We start from the raw sequence: 15832 nt of genomic DNA, 5'->3' as shown, positions 1-15832 counted from the left end.
TTCATAGTCCGCATTCTATAGGTCTCTGTGCAATCACTGTTATTATTTATGGGAAATACAGAACTTTTGCTGAGTGCTCACTGAACTTTGGAAGCTACTGTATTCATTGTTTTCAGCTGATAAATATTTACCATGGGCTTTTCTCAGCTATCTGGAAACAAAGCAGGTATTGATCCCCAAATGAACCAACACAGCATTCTTTATTGTTAGATTTGTATCTATTAAAAATGGAAAAGCTTCGGTTCAGCACATTCCTTGGCATCTGCTTATGATTACCCTATTTATCGAATGTTTTCCAGAAAACGGTGCATTCTTACGAAACTGTGACTGTGAGGAGCAAAAATATGGTTTAATCTGACTGCCCGGTTGGCGACTTTGATATTTACAGCATACATCAGGGGTTTTTAAAACTTTTTGATTCCAAGTACACACAAATATGATGATCCTCTTGTGAGGGGACCCCCTGTGAGAGAAAAAAATAGCAATTATATTATTCTAAAGACATATTGTTTGCAAAATAAAAATAGCTGGCTTTTATAGTGCCATAATACTAAAGCAAAATCAATTATTTAAATATTATATGGAAAATTTGACAGTGTCTTTTTATTCTCATAGTAATGTAAGATGTTTAAAAATGAAGAGACAATTCTCCCCAATTTGGAATGCCCAATTTCCAATGCGCAAGTCCTCGTGGTGGCGTAGTGTCTCGCCTTAATCCGGGAGGCGGAGGATGACTCTCAGTTGCCTCCGCGTCTTAGACCGTCAATCCGCACATCCATTCACATGGCTTGTTGAGCGCGTTACCGCGGAGGCATAGTGCGTGTGGAGGCTTCACGCTATTCTCCGCAGCATCCACACACAACTCACCACACGCCCCACCGAGAGCGAGAATGACATTATAGTAATCAAGAGGAGGTTACCCCATGTAACTCTACCCTATCTAGCATCCGGGCCAATTTGGTTGCTTAGGAGACCTGGCTGGAGTCACTCAGCACACCCTTGATTCGCCTTTCAAAATAAGATATTTCCTACATATAAGAAAGTATTAATATATGACATTTTGTGCAGATGCTGTATGTCTTTATTTGCAGTTGTCAATGAAATAAAATCATTTTTCATCCCATAGTTTCAGAACAAATCTGCAATAAAAATCAAAATATTTTTGGACCCCCTAGCATCCTGGGGAGCCCCCTGGGCATCCCTGGACCTCAGTTTCAAAAACCCTGCTCTAATAAACCACGTTAAAATAAAGTTCTTTGGTCAAAGAGATCACAAAGTTCCTGAAATTTCTTCACCAAAGTGTTACAGCTGGCAGGTATTATGTCATATTTGCACAGTAAACCCGAACACATGATGGAGGCTTAGGACAAAGATTCTTCATTTTTTCCCTGATAGCAGCGCGCTGTTTACACAGACCCGTAGACCTCAAGGCTGTGCGGTGGTACGTTGGGAGCCGTTGCACGGTATAGAGTACTGGGATCTGCCTGAAGAAGTATTTTAATGTGATTTCAGCACCTTAACAATAAATAAAGCGCTAAACCCCGAAGAGCTCTAACCTTTTAGCGTGCTAACACGTTTAAATAACAGAGCTGTTTTGTTGACGTCGTCGTGCCTCGTTCAGCATTCTGATCTTATTATATATGTTACAGTGCTGATTTATTGTAATACCATTATAGCATCACATCAGTGAATTACAATCAGTTGATAATTAGAAGTGTTTGCTAAGGCAAGCTTTTCTGTTACTATTGCTCATACATTAGGTTTATTTTTTTTTAATAATTTTTTTTAATTAGCAATCTTCGGTACACTACTCGTCCTGCATCCTGTTTGTGCTACAGACATGATGTGGCTTGTTGAGGAGAGTTGTGCTATTACTTTTCAAAGTATTTGCCATTTTTGCCATTAAAATAGGCTAAATAATCTCATAGATTTACATGAAAGAAGCTACTCAAACTTCATCTACAGAATGAATTGGGCTTGTCAGGAACCACCCTAGCAACCTCATAGCAACATTCTAAAAAAACATTTAAAAGCACCTTAGCAACTGCATAGCAGCCAAGAGAACATTCTAGCATAAGGGTGGCGAGTAGATTTTATTGTTAGCCTGAGGATGATTTGCAAGACATTCTTAAACTAACATGCAACAATATGCAATTTTATCGTTGTTTATAATTTGGCACATTATTAAGCGTGCTCTCTTGTTTTCACAGGTAACATGCTGCCTGTGTTTTGCATAGTGGAGCATTACGAGAGCCCCATCGAGTTCGACAGCAAAGAGGAACATGCTGAATTCGTGCTGGTCCGAAAGGACATGCTTTTTAATCAGTTGATTGAGATGGCCCTGCTCTCGCTGGGTTACTCGCACAGTTCTGCTGCACAGGCTAAAGGTACAGCATGCCAAAATGTGGATATAACACACACATAACTGCATTTATTATATTACATAGATATTGCTTTTATTTCTTTTTAATCTTTAAGTTTCTATTTATTGCAACGTTTTGGTCATGCAACCTTCGTCAGGCTTCGTCAAGGTTTAAATGCAATGACCGAAATGTTGCAATAGACACTGATTATTCTTGCACATTAATGTCTGATATTTTTTTTTTACATAATATTTTATTTGCCTATTAGTAACATTTCAGGTGTGTGAGGTTTATTCATTTATTGATCTCAAATATCTGTAATTAAATTGAATATTAATTAGGATAATTCAGAATTAATTAGCGGGATGGGCCATACTGTATTCTGGCTAAATGGATATCTAATGGCAGATATGTGTCAACCGTTAGATTTTTTGTTTTGTATCGTTCCTGTCGCGATTGTGCAAAATGCCACTGCAGAGTAGGGAATACATTTTCGATATCGATACCGATATCTTGACTTCAATACTGGTTCCTAAACAATACTTTTTTCGCTACCCATTTTATGAAATCCGTTTTAACAAGATTACAAACATTACACATTACCTCAAAAAAACTTTACTTTTATTTTTCAGTTTGTTTACTTTTTTTACAAACTCAAAGACTCATATCTTGAGCTTTCTGGTCTCCTCATGCCAGGGTCGGCAGGGGCAGAGGCTATAACATTAATGTGAAGAGGAAAAAAAAAACTGTTAATTCAGCCGACCCTAAGGATTAGTACGGTTTAACAAGATAACTAGTTTAATGTGAGTTAAACTTGATCAGTTACTGTCAACCTTAAAACATTTTTAGCATTGATTTTTCTAGCTATCTATAGCCATACATCCAAACAATATCTAACGCTACATAGGTCCCAGTTTATAGGACTATGTCACCGTGCACAGAACGTTAATTTAGCAAGTACACAAGCATGTACCACTACAAGCCTATTTTGTTTGCTAAACGTTAACCTACCTGTCGGAGTCCCAGTCATAGCGCCGCTGCATTCATCAGTAGTTTTGGAGGAGGACTCGTGTGGTGGGCATGTTGAAGGAAGCTCTGTGGCAGGAGGACTTTGAGAGGATAACTGCACCGGCTCAGTCTTCTTGCAGTCGAAGACGGAGCAACTTTCCGCTCTTAAGTTTATTCCGTGCACTGCCAAGTGCTTCATCAGATTTGTCTTGCTGCCGGTCTTGGCAGCAATTATCTTGTCACAAATATTGCATCGTGCACTGTTGACATCGAGCCTGGTGAAATGTAGCCACACTTTTGATCTTTTCCACATCTTTCACATGTATGGGGGTTGAGACGTATACACACTACAGCCTCACGTGTGAGCCGCGTCTCTGGGCGTAACCGGCGTAAACTAGCGTTTTTCCTTGATGCCTAAACGCAGCCAATCACCGGCACTTTTAGATTTGGGCACATCTAGCATGCTACATGCTTATCGCTGACGTTGACAAGATTAAATCCTTAGGTATGGAAATTTGGTACCGAACGACAAGACATTTTTTGATACTCCGTTGTTTAGAGGCAATTCGGTCGGTGCCTAAAATGTATCGAACTCAATACCCAGCCCTAGTGATATATATATTTTTATTAACAAGAAAATTCAAGAATATTGCTAAATAAATGTTATCTTATATTGCCCACTCCTCCCGAACTGCTCACAGACAACATTTGAACTTTATTTTGTTCATAATTTCAGTCTTTTCTGTTCTAATTTCTGTTTATTTATTTAAAATGTTTTAAGCATGACTTCATTTCGTCTGTTGACGTAATTCCTATTGAAACGTGAAGCTTGGGCAGAGAAATATCAAAGGGCTTGTCTTTTGTCTTTTCACAATTGCTAGTTGTTTTAGATGGTATTAGGGGGAGGGGCATTTCATTCTACAGTGCATTTGATTGGACAAAAAATAAAAAATAAAACAAATATATAGATAGATAGATAGATTAGATAGATAGATAGATAGATAGATAGATAGATAGATAGATAGATATATATATATATATATATATATATATATATATATATATATATATATATATATATATATATATATACTGTATCTTCTAAAGGTTCATTTGATCACCTGTTAGGAGTACTTAGCATATCGATAGCCTCAAACCTCAAAACTCAAATGTTGATGTTTTGGGTTAGGGTGAGGGGTTCCGGTAAATATTAAAGTTTGAAAGTACAGTGATCATTCTGCATGACACAGAAGCCAAAACAAGACTCGGCTCTGATGCTGCATTCCATTTACACAGCACCACAGACCTAAAACCTAAACTTACCTGAAACGTTAACAAGCATGTCTAGTACCTTTTTTCTCTGGAACGTTCACATGTTTTATTTAGATCCGAATCATGAGTCATAGAATGGCAGGCAGATGTTCAGATATTTTTAGAGGCTAAACAGATGATTTGTTGGCGCCGTTCTGGTTGCTCTCAGCGGCATGGTTCTGCTTGGGCTGACCTCCATCCAGGGGGGCAGAGGGGGTTGTTGGTAGAAGCAGGAACACACAGGTGCACCTCTGCTTCTCCTCCTCTCTGTAATCACACTTTTCTCAATGGGAATGAATGTGGAGGTGGGCCTGCTGTTTCTAATTGCACTCTTTATGGAACCGGGGGCTATTTTAAGAGCTGTAGCCTTCAGCCTGTAATTTATTGCAGGCTGTCTATCATATTTCTTCTTTTGATGTTCTGAATCTATTTTTTATTTTTTTTAAAACACTCTGTCTAAAGAGACCATATGGTTGAGTTATTTTTTCAAAGAGTGAAAATTGCATCTCTAGAAGCCCATAAAAAAAAGAGTTCCATGGTATTCAAGGTTGTCATTAAGCAAATGTGAATTAAGCAAATGTGATCATGTAAGAGTCAACCATTGAGTGCATCAGTCTGGTTCCGGAAGTAAAAATCCAATTCATTTAATAAATTAATTTACCTCAACTAATAAACCTTTAAAGACAGGCCTAACATGATCTCCAAGATTGTTAATCAAAGATACATGCTGCTGTTGAAGCCACCAGTCCACGTTTTTAACTTAAAAAAAAAAATCATGTTTAATTGCAAATTCCTGGTAGAGAACTACACTATCCATGAATCCTGAAGAGAAAGATCCACCAATCAGAGAATCGTGGCTAACAAAGCGTGCCAAAAGAGCTCTGCAGGGACCGCCCACTTCCATGACGCACTGTGAATGATGCAATCGAGCTGCTCTCCATACACTTTCAATCGGTGTCAATATGGAGTTTGTCTTTAGCATGCTGCTAAGAAGCATGCAAGCTTTTGTGATACTCAAATAAACATTCAAATGCATAGCACACACAACGATTGTGTAAAATAGTCCATTTTAATCAGATTCTTATTTTACTTTTCTATTTGCCTAATGCTCTCTTGCCTTTTACTGCAATGGATACTGTACATGCAGTGCTGTAAGAAGAAGGCATCTTTGTGTAGGAAGCATGCAAAGACAGCTGACTGGGTTTTGGAACATAGCCCATTGTTATTTGGACATTACAATGTTGAAAATATTATGTTACTATTTGAAGTACCATATGCATACCATGGTGTATGAATATTTTCAAACAGTACTACGGTATATGCCAAAGTACCATGGTGTAACAGTCTGTTATATTTTGTGTGATAGCCTGTCTGCGGTAAATCACTTTTACCTGTGTGGTACATGTTCCCTCACCACAGGTTTGATTCAGGTGGGCAAGTGGAACCCCGTGCCTCTCTCCTATGTGACGGATGCGCCCGACGCCACAGTGGCAGACATGTTACAGGATGTGTACCATGTGGTCACGCTGAAAATCCAGCTTCACAGGTCAGTGTGTCCCATATACTGTACCCACAACACAAGAGAGAAGAGCCGCCACATACAGTGCTGTTTCCCACAAGCTACTGCTGCGGGCACACACACACACACACACACACACACACACACACACACACACACACACACACACACACACACACACACACACCTCTTCCTCTCTCTGCCGACATCCATATACACCTGTCTGCCTCTCATCCCCTGAGGGTCTACAGCTGCCTTGCACTTTAAGGTGTCCCTACTGCAATCTTTCCTTTTTTTGGCATGTGTGTCTATCTGCAAACATAGACGTGTTAATTGCACGCTTCAGCAGAACTATCTCTAATCCAATTACTTCCTTAATATATATTCAAACCTCCAAATCATTAACAGATTTAAGGTAGTCGTCGCCTGATATAGTTTTTTTTTAATGGCAGATACTGATATCGATATCTAGAGTAGGGTGACATATGCATGATATAATGTATGGATTTTATATATATATATTATGGCTGTCAATCGATTAAATTAATTACACGATGTCCCGATTAATTTATCGCGATTAAATGCAATTAATCTCATATACAAATATTTGCTGAGAAAGACCCTCATATAACAATAATTCAATATATAATGATGGAACAATTATACATAGTTATTTTTAAAGTTCACTGTGTCAAGTTAAATATAGTTTGATACTTAGAACACATCTTGAGATCATTTAGTTCGAATTTACGCTCCATCAAGTGTTTTGAACGCAAGAATGCAACGAATGTCTGTTTTGTGCTGTCTGGTTGTTTTCTTCACTGTATAAACTGCGCCTTGCCACACAGCTGAAATTTCAATTACTGCCCTCTGGAGTAAACAGGTGGTACTACAAGCTTGCATTTCTCAGGAATCTTCCTTATTACAATCTGGGGGCATTGCGATTAATTGCGTAATTTTTTTTAGCGCATTATTTTTAATACAATTAATCACAATGAAGTAACGCATTAAATCAACAGCCCTAATATATATATATATATATATATATATATATATATATATATATATATATATACCGTTTATATGTTCGTTACAAAACATGGGAGTTTGATTTAAGTGTGAAGCGGGACTTTTTGTTATCTGACCAATCCCAGATGGGGGAGTGTTTGGGGAAACCTGTGATTATTTTAGCAATTTTGTTTGGTGGCACCAGTGGTGCAGAAATGACCAATTTCACCTTTAAAGAACAATGAAACAATCACTTTATCTAAACACTTTTTTCAAATAATTGATCTGGAAAGCTATTTGTGATCATTTACAAAAGATGCATTCAAGAATGTGCTGTTACACTACATTAGGGATGCATACTGTCATTGAACATCTCGGAACGTTCTTTATATTGAGCATTGCGATATTTTCTTGGCAACGTGCCATTTATTGCATCCTAATAAACAAGCATTCATTAATGACACTGAATGCAGCTATGTTTTCTCCATTGATTTGGTGGCAGCATCTTTTTTGAACTTGCATTCACTAAATGCTTAGAATATGTGATTTTTTTTATTTTTATTTAGATAGTTGTAAATGCTGGTCATTTTGTCAAACATCTAGCTTCAAAATCTAGCTGGAAACACCTTAAATTGTTTTAGCAAGCACACGAAGGCAGGAAGGTAGAAGTAACATGAAATAATACCCGCCACATGCAGCTGATGTATAATTCATGCATCAATACAGCAGATGTGTTGTATAAAGTAATTAACTAATCAGAACAATCACGGGAGAGATAGAGAGAGAGAGACTCCAGATGCATCTGCTACATGCGCCAAATGAAATCTGTCTGTCTTAAAGGGACGCTTGCAGGGAGAAAGCAAAACCCAGTGCACAATAGTCGCATAACTTTGACTGAACCACATTAGGTCTGGTCCACATTGCAGCTTATTCTGGCCAAGAACCACCCACTTTGATGGGAAGAGACCATCTGATTGACATGTAAAGAGACCAATAATGGTTTGTTTTGTATTCAGGTATTTAGTGCCCGATTAGCAAACCGAAGGTTGTCTTAACCATCTTAGCCAATCACATTGGAACTGGCAATTTTGGTCAGATCTTTCCAGTTTTGTGTGCAATATGCATTAGATTAGTCAGTGAATCCAGTGAATCTTAGCCAGGAAATACATTTTGGGTGCTCCTCAATAAAAATGGATGGGCCAAGTTTTTCGCCCAAATTCGTTTTTTACCACATTTTCCCAAACAACAAAGTAGCGGCACATTCCCAAAGATCTTTCACACTTTCACAAATCTGAATTTATGCACGTATACATTTATTCAGTTTTATAAACATATATTTGAAGTCAAAGAATAATCTTAAATATTCTGGGTGGTCCTAGGTCTAATTTGAGTCGCACAGGACCACCCCAGCCCACCCTTAGCTACGCCACTGGGGAAACGGACTGTAGGCTTTGTGCTAACTTTCTCTCTCTTTTCTCTCTCCCTACGTCTCTCGCCCTATCCCTCTCTGCAGTTGTCCTAAACTGGAAGATCTTCCGCCTGAGCAGTGGACCCACTCTACAGTAAGAAATGCCCTCAAGGAGTTACTCAAAGACATGAACCAGAGCTCTCTGGCTAAAGAATGTCCTTTATCACAGGTGCTGGAAACTTCCACCTCTAGTTGGCAAGACTGCAAGTGTCCCTTTTCAAATGCCCAGAGTTTGATAGAGTGGAAATGGAAAGAATTGCCATGGAAATCCAAATCAATAGCCATTGTCAAGCCAGTAGATCAATGCACTTTATTTTCTTGTGAATGCAGCAGCGCTAGGTGTTCTGAATGTAAGGTATTGTTGTGTAAACAATGGGCAAAGCGCAATGATCTTGATAATGCTTCTCACGCTGGAAACCATCTTAGGCGAATCTCACAAAACCTGTCGAGAATGTGACCGGGTCATATTTCACCGAAAAACTAAAGAAATTATGGTAACACTTTACAAAATGTTGCATTTGTTAACATTAGTTTATGCATTTGGTATCATGTACTAACAATTAGCAATTTTATTTTACAACATCTTGGTTAATGTGGATTTATGAATATACAATTGTTCATTGTTTATGTTAGTTCATAGTGCATTAACTAATATTGACATATAAAATTGTTTTTATTGAATGGTGAAATTAAAATATATTAATAAGTGCTATAAAATTATTTTTTAATGCTAGTTCATGTAAACTAATATTAGCAGAATTTATAGTTTTCATAAAGAAAATTAATCCTGTTTAAAACTATTAAGCTTTTTTGAAATGATGAAAATTAATAAAAATGTTCAAATTTTCTTACAGTTCTCAGTAGCGAAATGCAGAACAATTTAATTCTTGTTACTGTTATGCGAAAAAGATTAATAATATTTAATTAAATTGTACACATTTATACATCATCATGGCATTTATTGTGCTGCCTATAATTTATGATAATTGCAATACAAAAATCCTTGTATTACAGTAAACTTTGATTATTATTGTGATTAAACTTATATTACATTTTTTTACATTGTTAAATATTATTTCAATGACAGTTAAGCACATTTTCACACCTTAATTTTCATTACTGTAATGCAATTTTAAAAAATACTATCTTTTTGTATGTATTAATACTACATCATTGTATTTATTTTGCTGTCTGTAAGTTCAAAAAATGTGGGGAAACGTGCTTAGTAAGAAACCAGTATAATACAAAATAATTATTTTGGTGTGAAATGTGATCTGGACATGTTTTTGTGAAATTTACTCTTACTTATGTTACAGGTGTAACATAAAACCTCTCCGTAAATATTTAAATATTAATATTAATTTAAAAATGTATATTTAAATACATTTCAACCAGAATCCAGGAGCAATTGTAGTCTATTTCATCTTAGGGAAGCCCATTCTTTACCTGCAGGTGTGTGTGTGTGGTGTGTGTGTGTGTGTGTGTCTACGTGTGTATGTGTGTACGTGTGTGTGAGATTTGTTCAGAAGAACTGCAGAGTGTAGTGATGTAAAGAGTCCCAGGGTGCTTTTCAGGCAGTGCATGGGCCGGGCTGCCCCGCATCTCTCTAATCACTCTGTTTACAGTCCATATGTGAGCTATTCCCACCGAGCGCCGGCCCGGTGCTTACACTAAATTAGAGCCCTGCTCACTGTGCGTAGGCTGGGTGGCCCATGCTCGTGTGCTGCAATTTTCGGGGGAGGGGGGAGTTGCTTTTGTTGTTTCGGATTTCTCTCTCTGGCTTGAGAGGAGGAGTGTCGTTCTCTAATTTTAGTTGCAGACGAGCAACTTCTCGAGTTAGAGCAGGATGCATCATCTGCTGCTTAGGAAGGAACGTGTAGGGGCTGTTTTCAGTCCAGGTGACCTGCTTTTTCTGGTGAACAGCAGTTGTGGTTAACAGGGAGAGATCTGGGAGATATTTGGGAACTGCAAACTTGTATAGGAGTAGATTACAGTATGGATGTGCAAAACTACAAACTTTCAAAAACTTTCAGTTATGATTAGTGGGTTTTAAGGATGCCCCATTTCTGCTGAAAAAACAGAGTAAACCGGCCAAATCTGTTTTGCCTGTCTTTGCTGGTCTACTAGTCTTGCTAAGCTGGGTCTTTGCTGGTTTTAGAGGGGTTTTGGCTACTTTTTAGTTGGTCAGGCTGGGAGAACAGCTGAAGACCAGCTTGGCCAGGCTGGGAGACCAGCTATTGTAACTGCAGCAAACCAGTTTAGGCTGGTTTAAGGTGCTTACGACCGGTCCATTTGCAGGTTTTAAGCAGATCAGACTGGGAGAATAGCTGAAGACCAACTTGGCTAGGCTGAGAGACCTGTTAAGACCAGTAAACCACAAGCAAACAAACCAGCCTTAAACTCCTTAATCTAGCCTAAATTGGTTTGCCAGCCTTAGCTGGTGTCCCATCTGGCAAAGATGAAAAGTGTCCAAAAAAACCTCCAAAACCAGCAAATAGATCAGCCTTAAACCAGACTAAAATGGTTGGCTGGTCTCCCAGCCTGGCCTAGCTGGTCTTCAGCTGGACTACCTGGTGTCTGAACCTGGCCAAGCTGATCTTCAGCCAGTTTCCCAGCCGGGCAAAGCTAGAAAAGTCAAAACCCCTCACACAAACCAGCCTTAAACACCTTATTCCAGCCTAAGATAGTTTACTGTTCTTAAATGTTCTCCCAGCCTGATCTTCCAGCTTGATCTGCTTAAAATGTGCCTAAACCCTTTAAAAATCAGCAAACAGACCAGCCTTAAACTGTTTAATCCGACCTAAGGTGGTTTACTGGTCTTAACTGGTCTCCCAGCCAGGCCAAGTTGGTCTTCAGCTATTCTCCCAGTCTGGAAAGCTGAAAAGTGCCCTAAACCCTTTAAAACCAGTGAATAGCTCAGCCTTAAACACCTTAAATCAGTCTAAGAATGTTTGCTGGTCTTAGCAGATCTCAGTGTATGGCCAAGTTGGCCTTTAGCTTGTCTCACAGCCTGATCAAACCGGTCTTCTGCTATTCTCCCAGCCTGATCATTTAAGACCTGTAAAAGGACCATCCTTAAGCACCTTAAACCAGCCTAAGCTGGTTTGCTGCACTTACAATTGCTGGTCTCCCAGCATGGTCTTGCAACTTGACTAGCTGAAAAGCAGCCAAAACCCCTCAAAAACCAACAAAGACCCAGCTTAGCAAGGCTAGGAGACAAACCAAGACCAGCAAAACAGATTAGGCAGGTTTAAATTGTTTTTTCAGCAGAGATGGGACTTCCTTACTAGTCATAATTATGTTGACTTTTAAAATATGTATTTTTGCACATCCATGCTGTATAATGAAGGCTGCTACTGCAAGCGTATAAACCTTAATGTGTAACATAAGGTGTGGACCCCTCCCCCAACCAATGGCCATAATTCTCCTGGTTCTCCATTTATTATTTACTAATCCTATACAAGTTTGCAGTTCCTAAATATCTCCCAGATCTCTCCCATTCTTCCTGTTAACCACAATTGCTGTTCACCTGAAAATGCAAGTCACCTGGACTGAAAACAACCCCCACATGTTTGTTCTAAAGATACTTATGCAGCATTGATATTGTTCTTTGTGGAATATAATTTGACTTGTGTGTGATGTATGTTTACTATAGCTCAACTTGTAGAGCATAGTTGTATTGCTAGCCACCTCAACACAATGCAGATAGTCTCTCCTGAGGTAGACATGTTTGAACATTTCACATTTCCAGCTGGTCCAGCATAAACCAACCTAGACCAGCACATTACCAGCATAAACCTGCCTAGACCAGAATGAGAATTGCATACTGGTTGAACTGATATTTTCTGCAGGGTTGGCAGAGCGTTGTGTCCAAAGCAACTTTTAGGATATTCAGTATTTACATTTGATCAATTTATGTGTTCATATGTTCTATGGGAATCGAACCCATAACCTTGCTCCACCAGTTTAGCTACTCAGTTTAGCACTCAGAACAAGGAAGTTCAAACAGGGAGTGCCAGGTCAGATGAGCATTTTAATGCACCTCTACCATGACGGAAAGTCAAATAGATTGTTTAAGCTGATAACGCAGAGACAGACTTCCTGGGCTGATAAGGCCTTCTGATGGTTATCATTTAAAGGGGCTTATCCATTTTACCTGTTGATGGCTCCTGGCGTGCAGTACAGTGAGGCTCAGCGGCATATATTCGCCTGGTTTGTTGGGTGTCGCCGTGGCGTATGGGCTCAGGAGATGTGGCGTGTTGTACACTGTGAGTCGAGTGATTAATGAACAATGCTTTCCTCAACATCTGTGTCAACAAGCAGAACTGTACACAATATGGGACTCAGCCAAGATTTAAACGTTTCGCCCAACATGACTGGCACACTAATAAGAATAGTAGATATCAAACAAATCATGATGAATTTCATTTTTTTCCCCCTCTGCTATTGTTGGTTGATTTTATTGGTTGGTCAACTCCCTTCCTCCATCAATATCTCTGCTGATTGTTGTTTTGAGTGAGCGATAACTGGGGTGACATTTAAAACGCCTGCTGGTCTTCAACAGTGCAGCTCCCGGGCCTCCTATCAGCCTAGCAGCATCTTGGAGAGCTCACTGTAGTTTCATATTCCTCTCCTGCTTTAGGAGAGGGTCTTCTGCTCCTCAGGATACATTAATACACTTTTCATTTCTACAGCAGCATGAGCTTTGGCAGTAAAGGTTAATAGTCCTTCTCAAGCATACACAGTGGTGTGTGTACTTTAGTTAACCATCTTTTGCCTTTTCCTGGTGAGTTGTGCACCTGTTCATAGAGTATGATGCCACAGATGAACCTTTTCAGTTCCATATACTGTCATAGGAGGTCCTTTTTAAGTGCCACGTGATACCATATGAGAACCTTTTATAAATTCCATATGATGCCATAGAATAGCTTTTTTAGGTTTCAAGTGATGCCATAGAACCTTAAGATCCAAATGACCTGTTTAAGTTCCACATGATGCCATAGGAAAACCTTTTTAAGTTCCATATAATGCCATATAACCTTTAGTTCCATATTATGTCACAAGATAACCTTTTTAAGTTCCTTACGATGCAGCAGAATTACCTTTTTTAGGTTCTGCACAATGCCATAGGAGATCCTTGTTAAATTCCATATGTTGCCATAGGAGAACATTGTAGGTTCCATATGATGCCATAGAACCTTATGTTTCATATAATGGCATAAGATAACCTTTTTAAGTTTCTTATGATGTCATAGGAGATCCTTCTTTGGTTCCATATGATGCCATAATATCTAAAGTTCCATATGATGCCATAGGAGAACATTTTAGGTTCCATATGATGCCATAGAACCTTATGTTTCATATAATGGCATAACATAACCTTTTTAAGTTTCTTATGATGTCATAGGAGATCCTTCTTTGGTTCCATATGATGCCATAGAAACTTATGTTTCATATAATGGCATAAGATAACCTTTTTAAGTTTATGATGTCATAGGAGATCCTTCTTTGGTTCCATATGATGCCATAGTATCTAAAGTTCCATATGATACCATAGGAGAACATTTTAGGTTCCATATGATGCCATAGAACCTTATGTTTTATATAATGGCTTAAGATAACTTTTTTAAGTTTCTTATGATGTCATAGGAGATCCTTCTTTGGTTCCATATGATGCCATAGTATCTAAAGTTCCATATGATGCCATAGGAGAACATTTTAGGTTCCATATGATGCCATAGAACCTTATGTTCCATATAATGGCATAAGATAACCATTTTAAGTTTCTTATGATGTCATAGGAGATCCTTCTTTGGTTCCATATGATGCCATAGTATCTAAAGTTCCATATGATGCCATAGGAGAACATTTTAGGTTCCATATGATGCCATAGAACCTTATGTTTCATATAATGGCATAAGATAACCTTTTTAAGTTTCTTATGGTGCCATAGGAGATCCTTCTTTGGTTCCATATGATGCCATAGTATCTAAAGTTCCATATGATGCCATAGGAGAACATTTTAGGTTCCATATGATGCCATAGAAACTTATGTTTCATATAATGGCATAAGATAACCTTTTTAAGTTTCTTATGATGTCATAGGAGATCCTTTTTTGCTTCCATATGATGCCATAGTATCTAAAGTTCCATATGATGCCATAGGAGAACATTTTAGGTTCCATATGATGCCATAGAAACTTATGTTACATATAATGGCATAAGATAACCTTTTTAAGTTTCTTATGGTGCCATAGGAGATCCTTCTTTGGTTCCATATGATGCCATAGTATCTAAAGTTCCATATGATGCCATAGGAGAACATTTTAGGTTCCATATGATGCCATAGAACCTTATGTTTCATATAATGGCATAAGATAACCTTTTTAAGTTTCTTATGATATCATAAGAGATCCTTCTTTGGTTCCATATGATGCCATAGTATCTAAAGTTCCATATGATGCCATAAGAGAACATTTTTAAATTCCATATGATGCCATATGAAAAAATTAGCTTTGGATAAAAGCGTCTGCCTAACCTTTTTAGGCTATATATGATGCCATAAAACCTCAAGTTCAATATAGTGCCATGAGAGAACCTTTTTAAATTCTATATGACTCCATAAGAGATCCTTTTTACTTTCCAAATGATACCTATGGAGATGCTTTTTAAGTTCCATATGATACCATTGGAAATACTATTTTGTTCAGTATAATTCCATAGGGGAACCTTTTTTAGTTTCATGGTTCTTTAGAAAACCATTTATGTACTGGTGCTTCAAGGAACCGAGGAGGGCTTCACTCTTCCTATGCTACAAATTCTCCACATGACCATAAAGCTTAAGAACCCTACACAGCAAATAATGTTTTTTCATTACAAGGTTTTTGTTGTTGTGCATCTTTAGGCCTGCTCCACAATGTGTTGGAGCTTTAGGGAAAATAAATGCAAAAGTTTTCCATAAAGGTGTTGTGTTCTTTACTGAGGATATTCTAAGCCACAAACCCTCAGTTCCCCCCTCCACGTCCCCAAGTGCTCATGTAATAAAAATGATAAAGCCTGCGTACCTGTAATTTTAAAACAGATGGTTTCATCTTTTGAATATTTATAACCATCAATACAATTTCTGAGTTAGGTAGCCTAAGGCCATTAAGGTGT

At 38.3% G+C, this 15832-nt stretch overlaps 1 protein-coding gene across 5 annotated transcripts in view; it reads left to right on the top strand.

Moving 5' to 3' along the window:
- Nucleotides 1-15832, top strand: part of LOC127658132 (DNA-binding protein SATB1-like) — a 79565-nt gene that overhangs the window by 14449 nt on the left and 49284 nt on the right. For 4 of the 5 annotated variants that reach the window (XM_052147247.1, XM_052147249.1, XM_052147250.1 and 1 more), the window contains 3 exons: nucleotides 2211-2387; nucleotides 6102-6228; nucleotides 8723-8846. In XM_052147247.1, the coding sequence (XP_052003207.1) occupies nucleotides 2211-2387; nucleotides 6102-6228; nucleotides 8723-8846 (428 nt within the window). The remainder of the gene's footprint in view (nucleotides 1-2210; nucleotides 2388-6101; nucleotides 6229-8722; nucleotides 8847-15832) is intronic. The other variant, XM_052147248.1, reaches the window with a different exon arrangement.

This window comes from Xyrauchen texanus, chromosome 17 (genome assembly GCF_025860055.1).
Source record: "Xyrauchen texanus isolate HMW12.3.18 chromosome 17, RBS_HiC_50CHRs, whole genome shotgun sequence".
Lineage (NCBI taxonomy): Eukaryota > Metazoa > Chordata > Actinopteri > Cypriniformes > Catostomidae > Xyrauchen > Xyrauchen texanus.
The sequence above is the reverse complement of the archived record's forward strand: the minus strand, read 5'-3'. Positions and strand labels throughout refer to the sequence as shown.